We start from the raw sequence: 15,754 nt of genomic DNA, 5'->3' as shown, positions 1-15,754 counted from the left end.
TGTTTTCTTTTTTTTAATTCAAGGGATTCGTAATTGCAAAAATTTTTACTATTCACTTAATAGTTAAAACATTTTACTTTGAGCAGCCTATCATCAACCTTTTAATTTTTCTCTTGTTAAATTAATACTTCTAACAGGCAGATCCTCATTTGTCAGTGACTTTGTATTCAACAGTTCTCCAACATGACAATCATGAGTTCATGAAAATCTGCATCTTTTGCAAGATTTTTGCAATTTTACTTTACAATCTCTTTGCTTTGTATTATGAGATGCTTCAACATCTGGCATCACTGCAGTGGGAATGCTAGAATTAAATATGGAGCATGTCTTCACCTGGGCATTCATTTTGTCAGTGGCCAGTTGAGTAGTGAACATTTTCATTTTATATTAGTAAAGTTACAAAGATGTTAATTTCCCTACATGGCTACATAAATTTGGATAATAACTGGGCAAAAATGTTAAATATACTTGGATCTATTTTCAGTATTTCTTATTCTGTCTTTTCTTTAAAAAATTCCTTTAATTATTACATCTTAAATCTAGTAGCAATATTGTAGTTTAATATATCTAGTAGGTATGTTTCTATAATTAGTCTTCAATTTACAAAATATTTCATGATTCCTATCACATTGATTTTGTTTTCCTAGTCAGGTTTACTGAGGTATACTTTACATACAGTAAAATTCTTTTTAGGTATTGAGTTCTATGAGTTTTGAAGAAAAAAACAAAACAAAACAAAACAGTTTTGTAACGCCCACAGCAACGAAGATTTAGAGTATTTCCATCACCCAAAAAAATTCTCTCATGCCCCTTGGTGATGAATTTCTCAACCCCAACTTCAGTCCCTATTAATTATGGGTCAGATTTCTGTCCCCACAGTTTTGTCTTTGGAAAAAGTTATATAAGTGTAACCATACAGTGTATCGTTTTTGTGTGTAACTTACTTTATTTAGCATACTGCCTTTGAAATTCATCCACACTGTGGGAGGCATTGGTATATCACTTCTTTCACTGCTGAGTCCATTGTAGGGCTATATTTTAGTTTATTTCATCATCAGTTGATAGACATTAGGATCAATTTCAGTTTTGGGCAATTATGAATAAAGCTCCTATGAAGTGAAGTCGCTTAGTCGTGTCCAACTCTTTGCGACCCCATGGACTGTAGCCTACCAGGCTCCATCCATGAGATTTTCCAGGCAAGAATACTGGAGCGAGTTGCCATTTCCTTCTCCAGAGGATCTTTCCGACCCAGGGATCGAACCCGGGTCTTCCACATTGCAGGCAGACTTACCATCTGAGCCACCTGTTTTCATTTCTCTTGGATAAATTCCTCGAAGTGGGATTGATGGGCTGTATGAGAAATGTATCTATCACTTTATAAAAATTCTTATAAATAGCCATCAAACTGTTTTCTAAAAGATCTGCACTCTCTTTTATTTCCAACAACAGTTAATGAGAGTTCCAGTTGGTCCTCATTTTTGCATTTGATAATATCAATTGGTTTAATTTTTATCATTTTAATTAGTATAGTGGTATCTGATTGTGGTTTGCTTCCCTAACAGCTAATGATGTTGAGAATTGTTTTGCATATTTATCTGTCATGGTAAAGTGCTTATTTAAATCTTTTGCCTATTTATTATTTATTGTTGAATTGTAAGTTATTTAAATATCTGCATACAAGGCATGTGTCTTACAAATATTGTCTCTCAGTCTGTAGTTTTTCTTTTCAATTTCTTAACAGTTTAATAGTGTCATTTGAAGAGGAGACATTTTTAATTTTGATGAAGTCCAATAATGAGCATTTTTATAATTCACATTTTTTATTTCATATTTTTTTAGACAAAAAATCTTTGTCTAACTCAAGGTCACATAAATTTTCTCATTTTTTTTCTAGAAGTTTTAGAGTTTTAAGTTTATAGTTATGCATATGATCTATTTGAATTAATTTTTGTATTTTGTGGGAAATAGCACACAAGGTTCTTTTAAAAAAATTTACACGTAGATATCCAATTGCACTATTTGTTGCAAAGACTGACCTTTCTCCATTGAACTATCTTTGCAACTTTGTTGAAGATCAACTGACTGGACAGGTACAGGTGTGGGTCTATTTTGTTCTATTGATCAATGTGTCTACTACTCTCTCACCAATCATATGGTCTTGATTACTATAGATTTTATGGTAAGTATTAAAATCAAAAAGTATAAGTACTCAAACTTTGCTCTTTCCTAAAAAACATTTTGACTATCATAGGCCTTTTCTGTTACATTTAACAAATGTATTCGTATTTTCTATGAAAAAAAGCCTTCTAGGATTTTTATCGAAGTTGTGTTAGGTGTATGGATCAATCGGGGAAGAAATGACATCTTAACAATACCGAGATTTTCTAGTGAATTGGTACTATATATCTCTCAATTTATTTGGGAACATTTTAATTCTTGAAAATGGAATTTGAGAAAGATTTTATCAGGTGCCAAAAAAATTCATTGGATTTTTGGTTGAAATTTCATTAAATATACTTTTATAAGTCATGATAGGCATATCTCCTCTTTTCCAATGACTATAATTTTCATTATGTTTCCTAAATAGAATTATGAAAATATCATTTACTGGTACATGCAAAGAAAGGTATTTACTATTTTAGTATTTCTGAAACTCATGAATCTAATAACATACTCTTTGCAAAATAACTTTGATGGTAAAATATCTTGGGAAAAACCACATATAATATATAGTTGCCAGATTCAGATTTGCATTGGTCATTGGCTTTACTTGATAATTGAATATTATAAACATTCTAATATTATTTATTGTGATATTGTTATTTTATTTGTACATTCTAAAATTGACTTTCAAAAAATATTAATGTGTATCTTTTTATTATCATTTTTTTAAAACAGGATGGTTATGCTTGCCAGATAAGATACTTTACAAAGCTCTCCCTGTATTTCTATCTTCCCAGAAAATATAAACTGTGCAATCAATTATTCTTTCCGGTGTTTAATATGATTTGGCACACACACTTAAATGTGATACTTGCTATCAAGAATAATAACAATGGTTTTCTTCAACATTCAGTGCAGTTTTTCATATTTTCATTGCATTTTAAACTTTTAAAAAATATTTTCTGCTATTCAAGTATTTCTGAAAAGTAAATATAACTGGTAGAATTAAGTATAAAATGATACAGATGAGACTGATTGCATAGAGAAATTCTTGATTTTTGATATTAGCCACTCTGTGGTTCAAGTTTCTAATGTTGAATCTGAATCCCTTTAAAATTGAGCACACTGAAATAAATGGGCCACCGACAGCGCACAATAAATGTGCTTCTAGAGAATATGTAATATGAAGAGATGTACACGTTCAGAACAATCAGACTCCAAGCTGACAGGCTACAGAGAGCAATGAAAAGGTGATACTCACATCCGAGTTAAAGCGAAGCTGACAGACATTACAAGAAATAACTTGTTTCTTCTTTGGGGGAATGGACACTCCAAATGTGTGGTTAATGACTGCTTTTTGCACAGGATCCATCTGAGGAGCAAATGACAAAACAGTCAATTTATAGCTTCAAAGGACAGACAATAGTGTGTACAAGTAAAAGTAGCTGTATTATTCCTTGAGGTTTTTATCTTTTAGTTCCCAAACAAGGATCATAAAGAATCTCATTCATTAGTAATATGCTTATTTCCAAGAATTAAAAGCAAAAAAAATTTTTTTCAAATAAAAACACACATAAAACAATCACAGGAGAATCACATTTCAAGATATCTTATATTTATATAAGAAACCTTGAAAAACCTTAAAAGATTAATAGAACAAGAAAACTTAAGATCCAAATATCAGGGTTAAAATTAACTTGTTAATGTTTTCTCTACGTGAGGTAATAATACTTAAGATGGTCTGAAATGACCTCAGTGATGACTGTTACAGATATATTTAAATTTCTTAATTTTCTATCTGTGGTAAAGTCATAAATGATAGACTTATATTACAGACAGTTAGACAAATGTTGATCTTTATTTTAAAATAATTTATTATTGTTTATGGACTCTAGATATTCATTTTACTGGAAATGCATGCTACTCAAATGTCCATAACGGAATGGTTAAGGTGCAAAACTTGTTTAAATATTCAAGGAAAGTTTTGACTTATAGCTTGTGACTTTGCTCTCTTTGGTTTGCATGTACCATACATAGATAGAGAAATATGCAATGATAGTGTAGAAAAAGCATGGCACAAAGCCATGAAAACACTTGGAAAAAGAAAGAACACTATCTGCAGAGCCTATAAAAAGAAATGCAGCAGTGATTCTCCTGTGTACTCCAGATAATAATCCAGCATTAACGTCAGACAACTGGCAGTTCAAAAAACAATGCGGATGATGAACAAAGCATAACTTATCAACAGATGTAATGTGAACAAAGACAGATCTACTGATACCATCATCTAGGAAATCTCCAGAGGTTAGAGCTTAGGCCTGGATTAGTTGATGATATTCGGTAGAAAGGAAAAATGAATGCTATCCCTGATGAGGACTATAAATCAACCAAGTGTACAATTAGCAATTAGAAGAACTTAAATTCATTAGAAAGGAGAGTGGAACACAGATTTATTGAACAGTATAGCAAAGTAGGTTTTTTTTTTTTTTTTTTTTTTTGCTACAAGTTTAGGATAATGTATTCCTACTATAAAGATAAGTTATATGGTTTGAAACACTTAGAAATTCAAAGAAGAGAGTAATAGAATTATTTTATACCTTGACTGAAGTGATGGTTACACAAACTTATACATGTATGGAAATTTACAGGACGTGGGCATTCTCCAAAAGTCAATTTTATTTATGATAACTTAAAAAGTAAAAGAGGAAAAAAAACTGTTAAGAGTATTACATTTAACTATTTAATGTAAAATATCATTACTGGAAAATCTGGGGATTTGTTTTGCTCAAGGTTGTAGCAAAACTGATTGTATTAAAATTCATTTAACAAAAATTAAAAAAAAATCCTCTATAGGCAAAAATCTTAAAATATCAGAAAATTAAACCCTAGTCCACTTCCTTAGTATACTCACAGTATAAATACTTAAGTCTCATCAATTTGCAAAACATGAACCTGTAACTTTCTGATTATTACTGCTGCTGCTGCTAAGTCGCTGCAGTCGTGTCTGACTCTGTGAGACTCCATAGAGGGCCTCCTACCAGGCTCCTCTGTCTCTGGGATTCTCCAGGCAAGAACACTGGACTGGGTTGCCATTTTCTTCTCCAATGCATTAAAGTGGAAAGTGAAAGGGAAGTTGCTCAGTCGTGTCGGACTTCTCGCAAGCACATGGACTGCAGCCTATCAGGCGCCTCCGTCCATGGGATTTTCCAGGCAAGAGTACTGAAGTGGGGTGCCATTGACTTTTCTGGGCAAAACAGTTTTAGACAGGCTTAAAAATAAAACAGCCAATCTGTATTGGCAGGATGGAAAACTTTGCACTATTTTGCAAAGCTAAGAAAATAAGATAATTTTATTGAGATATTTTCTGTTCTAAGGTTCTAAAAAAATACATCTAGTGACATGTAAACTATCTAGAATAAAACAATTTCATCATTTTTGTAATATGTGTATACTATTATATATATTATTATTCTAACATTTTTATTTAAATCATATTAAAATAGACTTTTTAAGAATGCAGCAATGATACTTATGAAATCATAGTTTCACTTCAAAAAATATATTGAAAGTTAAAAATTAAAACTTCCATCATCTAAAAGAAATCTGCACATCCTAGTGGTTCTCATACTTCAATATAGAAACATAGACAAAAGATACATCTACAAAAACCTAGTTCCAAATTTTTAGTAAAACAAGATATCTGTTGAGATTTCCAATACAACCTTGGATATAAACATTCCCTTTGAATTTTTGAAACTGTTAGCTGCCTACATAATTTTTCAAGTGACTCCTAATACAAATGCATTCTACTCAAATCTCATATTTATACCCTATAACCTGAAAATACTGTTTATGTTCCCAAGGCTGAGTGCTCTCTTCCTGAAAGGTGAGTTGTGGCTAAGCACCCCCATATAAAGGCAGATGAGTTCCCACCCATCTGTTTCATGAGAAGCAAACTAAAGAGGTTCCTTCAAGAAATTAGCTAGAATCGACTTCTCTAATTTATACATATAATCCTATTTATCCTCATAAAACAGTCCTTTTGCTCGATTCCTTTGCATCTGTCATTAACTCTGGCTTTCTTTCCATCCTTTGAATGGCTTAACTACTAATCACATGAAAATTTTATCTTTCATATTTCTCACTTGGAACAAATTTTCTCTATTTTCCACTTGATTCTCTATTTTGTTATAGGTATTTCAAGAAAAAGTCCACTTTTTTTTTTTCTGTATCTTGTTTCTTTTCCCCCGTTTATCATAGAATTCTATAATTATATTTCTTATTCATAGGTCACTTGGGAGGACATAATTTAGTTGAAAGAAGACTTTAAATGGTATAAGAAAGAAACTTGCCAGTTCATCCGATATTTTGAAACAGACACTGCTTATCTGATATTTTCAGTATTTGCCATCTGAAGGGCTATCGGTTGTGCTAGTAGTAAAGAATCTGTCTGCCAATGCAGGAGACGTAAGAGATTCAGGTTTGATCCCTGAGTAGAGAAGATCCCCTGGAGAAGGAAATGGCAACCCACTCCAGCATTCTTGCCTGTAAAATCCCACAGAGAGGAGTGTGGCGGGCTACAGTCCATGGGGTTGCAAAGAGTCAGACACAGCTGAAGTGACTTAGCACGCAGTAACTACAAATATCTGGGTCATTTCAGCAGGATCCAGATTTAGCAACAACATAGAAAACGCTTTTACATCTTTCTCTTTCTTTAAAGTATAGAGTAGTAAAATCCTGAATTTTTTCTTGTAGTATTCCTAAAATACTTTATTTATTTATTTATTTTTTTAATTTATTTTATTTTTAAACTTTACATAACTGTATTAGTTTTGCCAAATATCAAAATGAATCCACCACAGGTATACATTAGGTAAAAATAATAATTATAATGTTAATTTATATCAACTTAAATGTTTTCTTCCCCTAATGCAAATTCATTTCTCTCTAATCATAATGATTTGTCCTTAGTCCCAGTCATGTTCGACTCGTTGTGATCCCATGGACTGTAGCCCAACAAGCTCCTCTGTCCTTGGGGATTCTCCAGGCAAGAATACTGGAGTGGGTTGCCATGCCCTCCTCCAGGGGATCTTCCCAACCCAGGGATAGAACCCAGATCTCCTGCATTGCAGGTGGATTCTTAACTGTCTTAGCCACCAGAGATATTTCATATTTCATAAAGAGATATGTATAACTAAATCAATGGCAAGTCTTTTATCCAATCACCAATTTTCAAGATGAATAAAACAATCAGGCTGAATAAAAACATTCTCATAAATCATAAAATATGATAAATGAAAATGATTCAATTTAGTATAGTCAATACTATATATCTATATCATAATCATTTCATATGTAGAGTACTCAGGAAAATTATTTAAGGTACTGAAATTATAAAACAAACTCTTATTTTTAAAGATTCAATTGGATTTCATTCACATTTGATTATTAAAAATGCACAAATATTTTCAAACACCTTTATTAAAATGTTTACATCACTTTTAAATGAACAAATGCCTTGTTAAATACTCATTAAATTAGCTCATGTTAGTTCACTTTGCACAAGAAACCGGTCTGTGAATTGAGAAGACTGATTCACTGGTAAACAGTACTAAAAAGAGCTTTTCTAGAGAAAAAAAAAAACAACAAACTACCACATAGCTCTAGCTACCAATATTCCTTACCTGGCAGAATTTATTGGTCCCAAATAAGCCTCTTCTTTTCTAAAAGAGTAAAAGTCAGAAGTAGTCATCTGGAATTTTGAGGCTAGCAAGCATATTCACATGAAATTAAAAAAAAAATCCATTTGCTTTGCTCATCTCTGATTAAAAAGTCTGAAATATGTACTAACTAAAAAGCAGCAAGAGTTAGCACTTGCCACTTTTTATAATGAAAGTCATGCAGAAATGAAAAGTAAAACCTATTAGTGCAATTAACTGGTAGGCAATAAAAATGAAAGATTGGGTTGTGGCTGTTGCCAGGAATTGAGGAGATAATTGGAGGGTATGTATGGACAAATTAACCATTTTATTACAGTACTTATAAAAGGAATTCATGAAGCTAGTCTTATCACACCATCTATTATATTTTCAATATCAAAATAAGAATAAACAGGCATCTTTGGGGGTATTCACAAAGTTTATGGAACTACAAATCTGTATTTGTATGAGTTTTTTTTTAAAAGATCATTACTTTCACTGATTATTCCAAAAAGTAATTTATATCCACACAGTGTAAGCAATCATATAAAAACACATGCAGTTGCAAATAAAACCTAGCCAAGGGGAAAAAAACACACCACAGCACTTCACTAAAGGCAGGATGAAGTCTAGGGGAGGGCAAAGAAGCCAGGGTAGGGAAGACATGAACAAATAACTTAGTACTAGATGACATTTACATTCGAGATAATTTTCCTGGGTGGAATTTTAGGCAAATAAAATAAAATTACAAACCTTTCACCTATCTCAATAATTTTCAAGGGATGAAGTTCAAATTGTATGAACTTACAATGAGTCTTACAATGACTTCACCAGCCATCACATGGGGCTGGGTAGGGAAGCAAACCAAGCACTACTTAATTAAATAGCAAAAAAGACTGCTCAAGAATTATACCAGGGTTTCTCATATGTGGCTGGGTATCCATACTCTTCTTGAAGATGAGGACATTTCATCTTAAACGTAGCTAACTGCTTTAACCTATGTTCTATGAAGCATTTGGTAAACACTTATACAGTCTAGCAGGCAGTACTAGCTTTTCTACTAAACAGGAGCAGAAATCAGGTTTTTGACTTTAAAAAGTTAAAGATCAGTCATTCAACAAACATTCTGGAGGTCTAATATGTTCCAGATGTTGTCTCAAATTAGATGTGGTAGGATGAGCCAAACCCAAGAAAGGACATTGTAAAAGTGAAAAAGGGTGATGATTAAGCAAATCAGTGAGGCAAGAGAAGGCCCATGAAGGTCTGTCCCCTCTTGCCCCACCCTTACTTTGAACTTTTTCCCCCTTTTCTAATTTTCTCACACTTTAAGCATCCAGGATCCTCCCTTTAACAGTGACATCAATGTGTTTATACTCCTGCTCTATTTGCCTTTTAATTTTTTTTCTCTAAGCTGTTATCCTGGAGAACAGAATGGCAGCCCACTTCAATATTCTTGCCTGGAGAATCCCATGGATAGAGGAGCCTGGCGGGCTTCAGTCCATGAGGTCACAAAGAGTCAGACACGACTGCATGACTAATACTTTAAGCTGTAAGAATAATAATAAACATCATAATAAGAGCAGCTTAGATTTACAGAACTCTTAGCATGTGCCAGGAACTCTACTGAGGGATTCTCTCGTGCAGTCTCCACCGTCATGTGAGACAGATATCACTGTTACCCTCCTTTTACAAATGACGAATCTGAAGCTTTGAGAAGCTTAATAACTGGTCACCCTTGAGTTTGTAGGTTTGAAGTCAAGATTCAAACTCAGGCAGGAGTCTCTCCCCCTACTCTTCCCCGCTAACGGACCACCAAGCAGGGTTATGGACATCGTATGTAGCACTGCTAAGATTTGCGAAGAAAGGAGGACTGTTTCTAGAATTCCCTGCAGGCCAGTCAAGCTACACAGAAGGCCTGCTTGGTGTTTAAGTAAGTTTCCTGGAGAAGTGAGTCTCAGCTTTTTTCTTTCTGACCAATATATGCCTTTCTAAGGATAAGCCCATTTCTTCTTGGGCTACTTCAGGAAATCCATAAATAAAAATTGGGGCTGCCCTGTTCTCTTTCCCCATTGTAACTGTTGGGCTTGCATACAGAAAAAAAAATAAAGCTCCAGAAATACTTAGAGATCACACAGAGCAGGCGACGGCCATCCTTTGCACCTGTCTTTGATTTGCTACAAAGCAGACCTCAGCTACTAAACCCTTGTGACTTACGGCTTTCCACAAGTTTGGCAAAGGATCAGTGTTTTAATCGCAATATTGTCAAATTACAGGAGCACAAAAAGAATGACTATTTTTCATCCTTTCCTTTCCCATTATTGGATTTATGGAAAAGAATGAGACAATAGGGTCTCATTAGAACTTCAAATATTCAGGAACTGACGCTTCTAAAAGAAATAGCTTATGTCACTGAAGAGCAATTTATTTCTATGAAGTTACTACGAAAAAGGTTTTGCCTTTTATATTTAAATACTCTGACCATATGCCTTTATTATTACTGTTCTACTTGTTTCAAATCCTTAAAAACTTAATTAGAAACACAGCAGACACAACTACTGCAAGACAAATTCCTTTTCTCAAAGATCAGGAAATACAAACACATCATGGGCAGCCTTATTTCAACTACACAACTCAGTACTGCTTTGGATTTCAAATCAGAAGTCTCAGTAAAAATAAGCCCCATGGAACGTTACCCTGGCACAGCATGCTGTGAGACGTGCATTTTTTTTTTTTGAGACCTGCAATTTTTTTTTTTTTTTTTTTGAGACCTGCATTTTTTTTTTTTTTTTTTTTTTTTGAGACCTGCATTTTTGCATCTGGGATGTGTAACAGTTGAGACGTGCCGTCCTGTCGCTGCTTCTCCTGCCCTGAGCATCCTGACGGGTCCACCCGAATGCTATCCGTGTCACTGGAAGGAAGACAAATGGCACACCGCACTCTCCCCAGACTGTTGATTCAACCCAGAGCCATATTTAGTTCTTTGCTAAAACCACACACTGTGACTGGCAAACAAAATCAGCTGTGCTCTTGTACCACAGGGATACCATTACTCCACCAGAAAGTCAACCAGAATTGGTATAAAGGCTAAAATAACACACTTAAGAAAATAATAGGTCACACTGATCTAAGTCTCAGACCCACTAAAGCTATTACTACGACTACTAGTACTACTACTACTATTTTATCAAAATGTTGTAGACCTTTGCAGTTTTTGACGCTGGTTGACAATTAGCAGTATTTTGATAGCTGCAGAAATTAAGGGCCCTTTCCAGAGCCTCCCTAGTGGTGGTCAACATTCCTTGTAGAAAATGTGGAGCCAGTCCAGAGACTGGAAGCAACCAGAGTATAGACCAGAATACATTTTTTTTTTTCTTTCCTTTCTTTTTCCCCTTAAAATGAATTTAGACAGTCTGACATCTTTCACTTAAATTCCATATTGTTAGGCCCTCTTTGAAAAGCTCTGGAATTCATCAAATAAGAATTATCTATTCCATAACACAGTTTGCTTTTGAATTATGGTGCTGGAGAAGACTCTTGAGAGTGCCTTGGACCGCAAGGAGATCAAACCAGTCCATCCTAAAGGAAATCAGTCCTGAATATTCATTAGAAGGACTGATGCTGAAGCTGAAGCTCCAATACTTTGGCCACCTGATGCGAAGAGTTGACTCGTTAGAAAAGACTCTGATGCTGGGAAAGACTGAGGGCAAGAGGAGAAGGAGGCGCAGAAGATAAGGTGGTTGGATGGCATCACTGACTCAATGGACATGAGTTTGAGCAAACTCAGGGAGACAGTGACCCCCAGACAGTTCATGGGGTCACAAAGAGTCAGTCACGACTGAGTGACTGAACAACAACATTCCATGACGAAAAGGATGGCTAGAGTAAGGAAAAAACACCCTGGGATCTATTTTGAAAGTAAACTAAACTGCATTTTAAGAGTTTGTTTTTTTTGAGAAATTCCACCTTGGTTTCATTTCTAAAAGAACAAAAAAAGAAACATATATAGAATGTTAGAGATGTCTATTTCTGCCATAAAATAATGTCCTCTTTCTAGAGCACTCTGATAACAAAAAAAATGCAAACTTTTCAGAGATTAAGTGTTTCATATCAATGTAGACATTTCTGTCCTTGGGAATTTTTGCTCCTTTCCAACACATCACACTTTTATAAATGTATAATTTTTAGTTTGCACACACACACTGTATTTTCTTGAAAATTGATTCATTTGACAATAGTTTATTAAATAACCATCATGCACTGTTTTGGGAGCTGGACATACAGTAGAGAAAGCCTTCAAAAATACAACATTCTAGCTAGGGAGGCCTATACAGGTACTCCCTGCTTTTGAAAGTTTGCTTTGCACCACTTGGTTTTAAGAAAGACCTGTATTAGTACCTGTTTTCACTAACTGAAAGAAATCCCAACAGGATTTTTGCTTTTATGATAAAATCTGAAAATTGAAAATAGCGTTTAGCATTTCTTTTGAAACGCTTTTATAGAGAGAGGCAGTGGGCATCTCAAGCAGGGACAGTAGCCCCACTAAGCTCCTTCCCCAGGAACTACACTCAGCATCTCAGCGCTCAGCTGCCCGAGCTCTGACTTGTGTCTGGGCTTCTGTGCTTTATCTGGATTTATTCTGCGCATCCATTAACGAGATGTGTCCCTAAGGAAACTGCTTCTTCACTTTACATTTCAACTTAGGGAAGATTTTATAGTAATTCTCTACTTTCAGATAGGGGAACAAGTATTTCTAAAGTTATAATTATGGTACTTTCAGAGTGTTTTACTATGAAAAAAATAAAACAGGAGAATGGGGAAGAAACACAATTTTACCATGGATAATTCCTAAATACATTTTCACTGCCTTGATACAACTGTGATTCTGATAATTTCACATGTAAAATCATACCAAATATGTAAGGACAAGGACATTATCCCATGATTTAGGGAAGTTCATACAGAATTCAGAACCATACAACTGGTGAAAACGGCAAAGCACATGTTCTTTGGCTTTCACAGCCATCTGTGAGATCTCCACAGAGAATTTTCTTCCGCTCCCAAGTCCCAAGACAACAGCGGGATCTCAGAGCCATGACTGTCATCGTACCCTCAAAGAGAAAGGGAAACTACAGTGATTTGCTTTCAGAAGTTCTCTAAGGACGAGAGCTAAGTGATGGATGCATCTCACCTGGAGACCTTCCTCGTGGGTTTCTGGTACAGTGTGGTTGGCCTGGTACTTCCTAGTGAATAACAAAATGACCACGAGTTACTCCTAATCACTGCAGATGGGGACTGCAGCCATGAAATTAAAAGATGCCTGCTCCTTGGAAGAAAAGCTATGTCAAACCTAGACAGCATATTGAAAAGCAGAGACGTTACTTTGCCAACAAAGGTCCATCGAGTCAAAGCTATGGTTTTTCCAGTAGTCATGTACAGATGTGAGAGATGGACCATAAAGAAAGTTGAATGCCAAAGAATTGATGCTTTCAAACTGTAGTGTTGGAGAAGACTCTTGAGAGTCCCTTACAACAAGGAGATCAAATCAGTCAGTCCTAAAGGAAATCAGTCCCGAATATTCATTAGAAGGACTGATGCTGAAGCTGAAGCTCCAATACTATGGCCACCTGATGGGTAGAAATGACTCCTTGGAAAAGACCCTGATGCTGGGAAAGATTGAAGGCAGGAGGAGAAGGGGACGAAAAACAGTGAGATGGTTGGACGGCATCACTGACTCAGTGGACATGAGTTTGAGCAATCTCTGGGAGATGAAGGACAGGGAAGCCTGATGTGCTACAGTTCATAGGGTTGCAGAATCGGACACAACTGAGTGACTGAACAACAACACATATTTTGGCTAAACTCTAACAGTTTTTTTGTGAAGGTATTACAAGAAAATAATGTTTTACATTGTTAACACTTTTAGAACTTTGGAGTTTCCAAATGGTACAAGTGAAAAAGCTAAAAGGAAAGGAATGGGTGTTTTTACCATCTCCTTCTCCTTAGTGGTAAACCAGCTTAACACTCTGGTGGATAATTTTTAAATGGTTCTAGGTTGAAGGAATAAATTTTGAGTTCTTTTCCAGACAGTAGTTATTTTGTTAATGGGAGATGCCCTAAGGCATCTCTGCACCTTGCTGAAGCTGAATGTCTAACTCTGACAGTAGATCCTTGTCTGCAATCATATGGTCAGTGCAAATGTAAAATGTTCCATTTTCCTGGCTGGCTCCGCATGCCTGGTGATTTTCCACACTGCCAGGGATCAAGAGAGTTGCAGCAAAGCTGTAGTTATGCCGCTGGGTAATTTAAGAAGCCTCTTCAAAGAGCATTTCAAAAGTTCAGTTTAACAAATAAGACTTTCAATTTACATCTGCAATGAGTATGAGATTTAATTGAAGGTTTACTCATACCTCATTGCATGGACACATACATGCCCAGCAATGCTTCAGGTGCTGACGTTTCTATTCAAACATTAGATGAGTAAACTTAAGAACTGAAATTCAATGGCGTATGTACCCATATTCAGATTAAAAATGCATTTTGGAAAATCTAATTGGCTGATATGATGTATTAAGGAAGCCTGGACCATGCTCAATTCCAATTCAGCTGCTCCTTTCAATGTAGGGAAATGGCATTTAGGTAATGATCTAAATTACGTCTTTTAAGGAAATCCAGTGTTTTTCTTTGTTTTCATTCTTGAACAAATGAATGGTTAGACATGACTAGAAACCATGAGAAGAGAGAGGTGTTTTTCCATCAAGACACAAAGAAAGTTCTTGAAAGGCTTTCATTTTATCCTTATTATCTCATGTTCCTATAACTAAAATAATTTTTGGCCAATGCATGCATACAGATTTGAAAGTTCAGTAACAACTGTCAAAGACAAGGTAACAAAAAGTTTCCATGAAATTATTAGATGCACTGTTGAGAGAATTTATGAGAAAAGTTATAAAATATTTAAGAAAAAGGAAAAACTACCTCGTAGAGTATGAATAAGAATTTAGCTCTATTCTGAATTTTATAATAGCACAGAAGAAGAAATGAAATGATGACAAATGCCATTAATATTTTATGTGGAAAAGTTACTACCTTCAAAGTATTATACTTTATATTTCTCAATAAGGTATACTCATATTTCAAACAACAACCACAAAGAGCCCAAGGTATACATTATACATAGTTGACAATGAACTATCTTATCCAAAGAAACACACCATTCAGAGTTATGGGAACAGCAACTGGATTCACCAAGAGAAACTAAAATAAATAAGTCACCTGTTAGCTATGTTTTATTTACTATTTTGTCTCCTCAGGGTGAAATACAACAAGAAATAAACCATTTCAGGAATCTGGGCTAAAGAATAGGTTTTCAATAGATGTTAAAGTACTAAACAAGATAGGGGTTCCTTGAGGATAGCTTATGAGAAGTGATTATTCCACAGGACATTGAAAGAAGCTACCCAGCTTTGTTTGGAAGAACAGGCTGGTATCCGAGATAGAAGATGGTCACCTGCCTTCCGGCCTTTCCTGCTTTTCTTTTTAAAATAGTGGCTTGAGAACACTCCAAACTTGGCTCAAGGATTAAGCTTCTATAACATAAAATTCCAGAGAAGGCAATGGCACCCCACTCCAGTACTCTTGCCTGGAAAATCCCATGGACGGAGGAGCCTGGTAGGCTGCAGTCCATGGGGTCGCTAAGAGTCGGACATGACTGAGCGACTTCACTTTCACTTTTCACTTTCATGCATTGGAGATGGAAATGGCAACCCACTCCAGTGTTCTTGCCTGGAGAATCCCAGGGACAGGGGAGCCTGGTGGGCTGCCATCTCTAGGATCGCACAGAGTCGGACACGACTGAAGCGACTTAGCAGCAGCAGCAGCAACATAAAATTCAG

At 35.4% G+C, this 15,754-nt stretch overlaps 1 protein-coding gene across 6 annotated transcripts in view; it reads right to left on the bottom strand.

Moving 5' to 3' along the window:
• ZNF385B (zinc finger protein 385B) overlaps positions 1–15,754 on the bottom strand; it is a 488,263-nt gene that overhangs the window by 73,082 nt on the left and 399,427 nt on the right. For 3 of the 6 annotated variants that reach the window (XM_025274001.3, XM_025274013.3, XM_006059591.4), the window contains 2 exons: positions 7,848–7,886; positions 3,425–3,535 (listed from right to left, as the gene is read on the bottom strand). The exons of 1 other annotated variant lie outside the window; for it this stretch is intronic. In XM_025274001.3, coding sequence (XP_025129786.1) covers positions 3,425–3,535; positions 7,848–7,886 — 150 coding nt within the window. Of the gene's footprint in view, positions 1–3,424; positions 3,536–4,760; positions 4,852–7,847; positions 7,887–15,754 lie in introns of all 6 variants that reach the window. 2 more of the 6 variants (XM_025274040.3, XM_025274008.3) reach the window with 2 other exon arrangements.

Source organism: Bubalus bubalis, chromosome 2 (assembly GCF_019923935.1).
Source record: "Bubalus bubalis isolate 160015118507 breed Murrah chromosome 2, NDDB_SH_1, whole genome shotgun sequence".
In the NCBI taxonomy this organism is placed as follows: Eukaryota; Metazoa; Chordata; class Mammalia; order Artiodactyla; family Bovidae; genus Bubalus; species Bubalus bubalis.
This window is presented reverse-complemented; position numbering and strand designations above follow the sequence as displayed.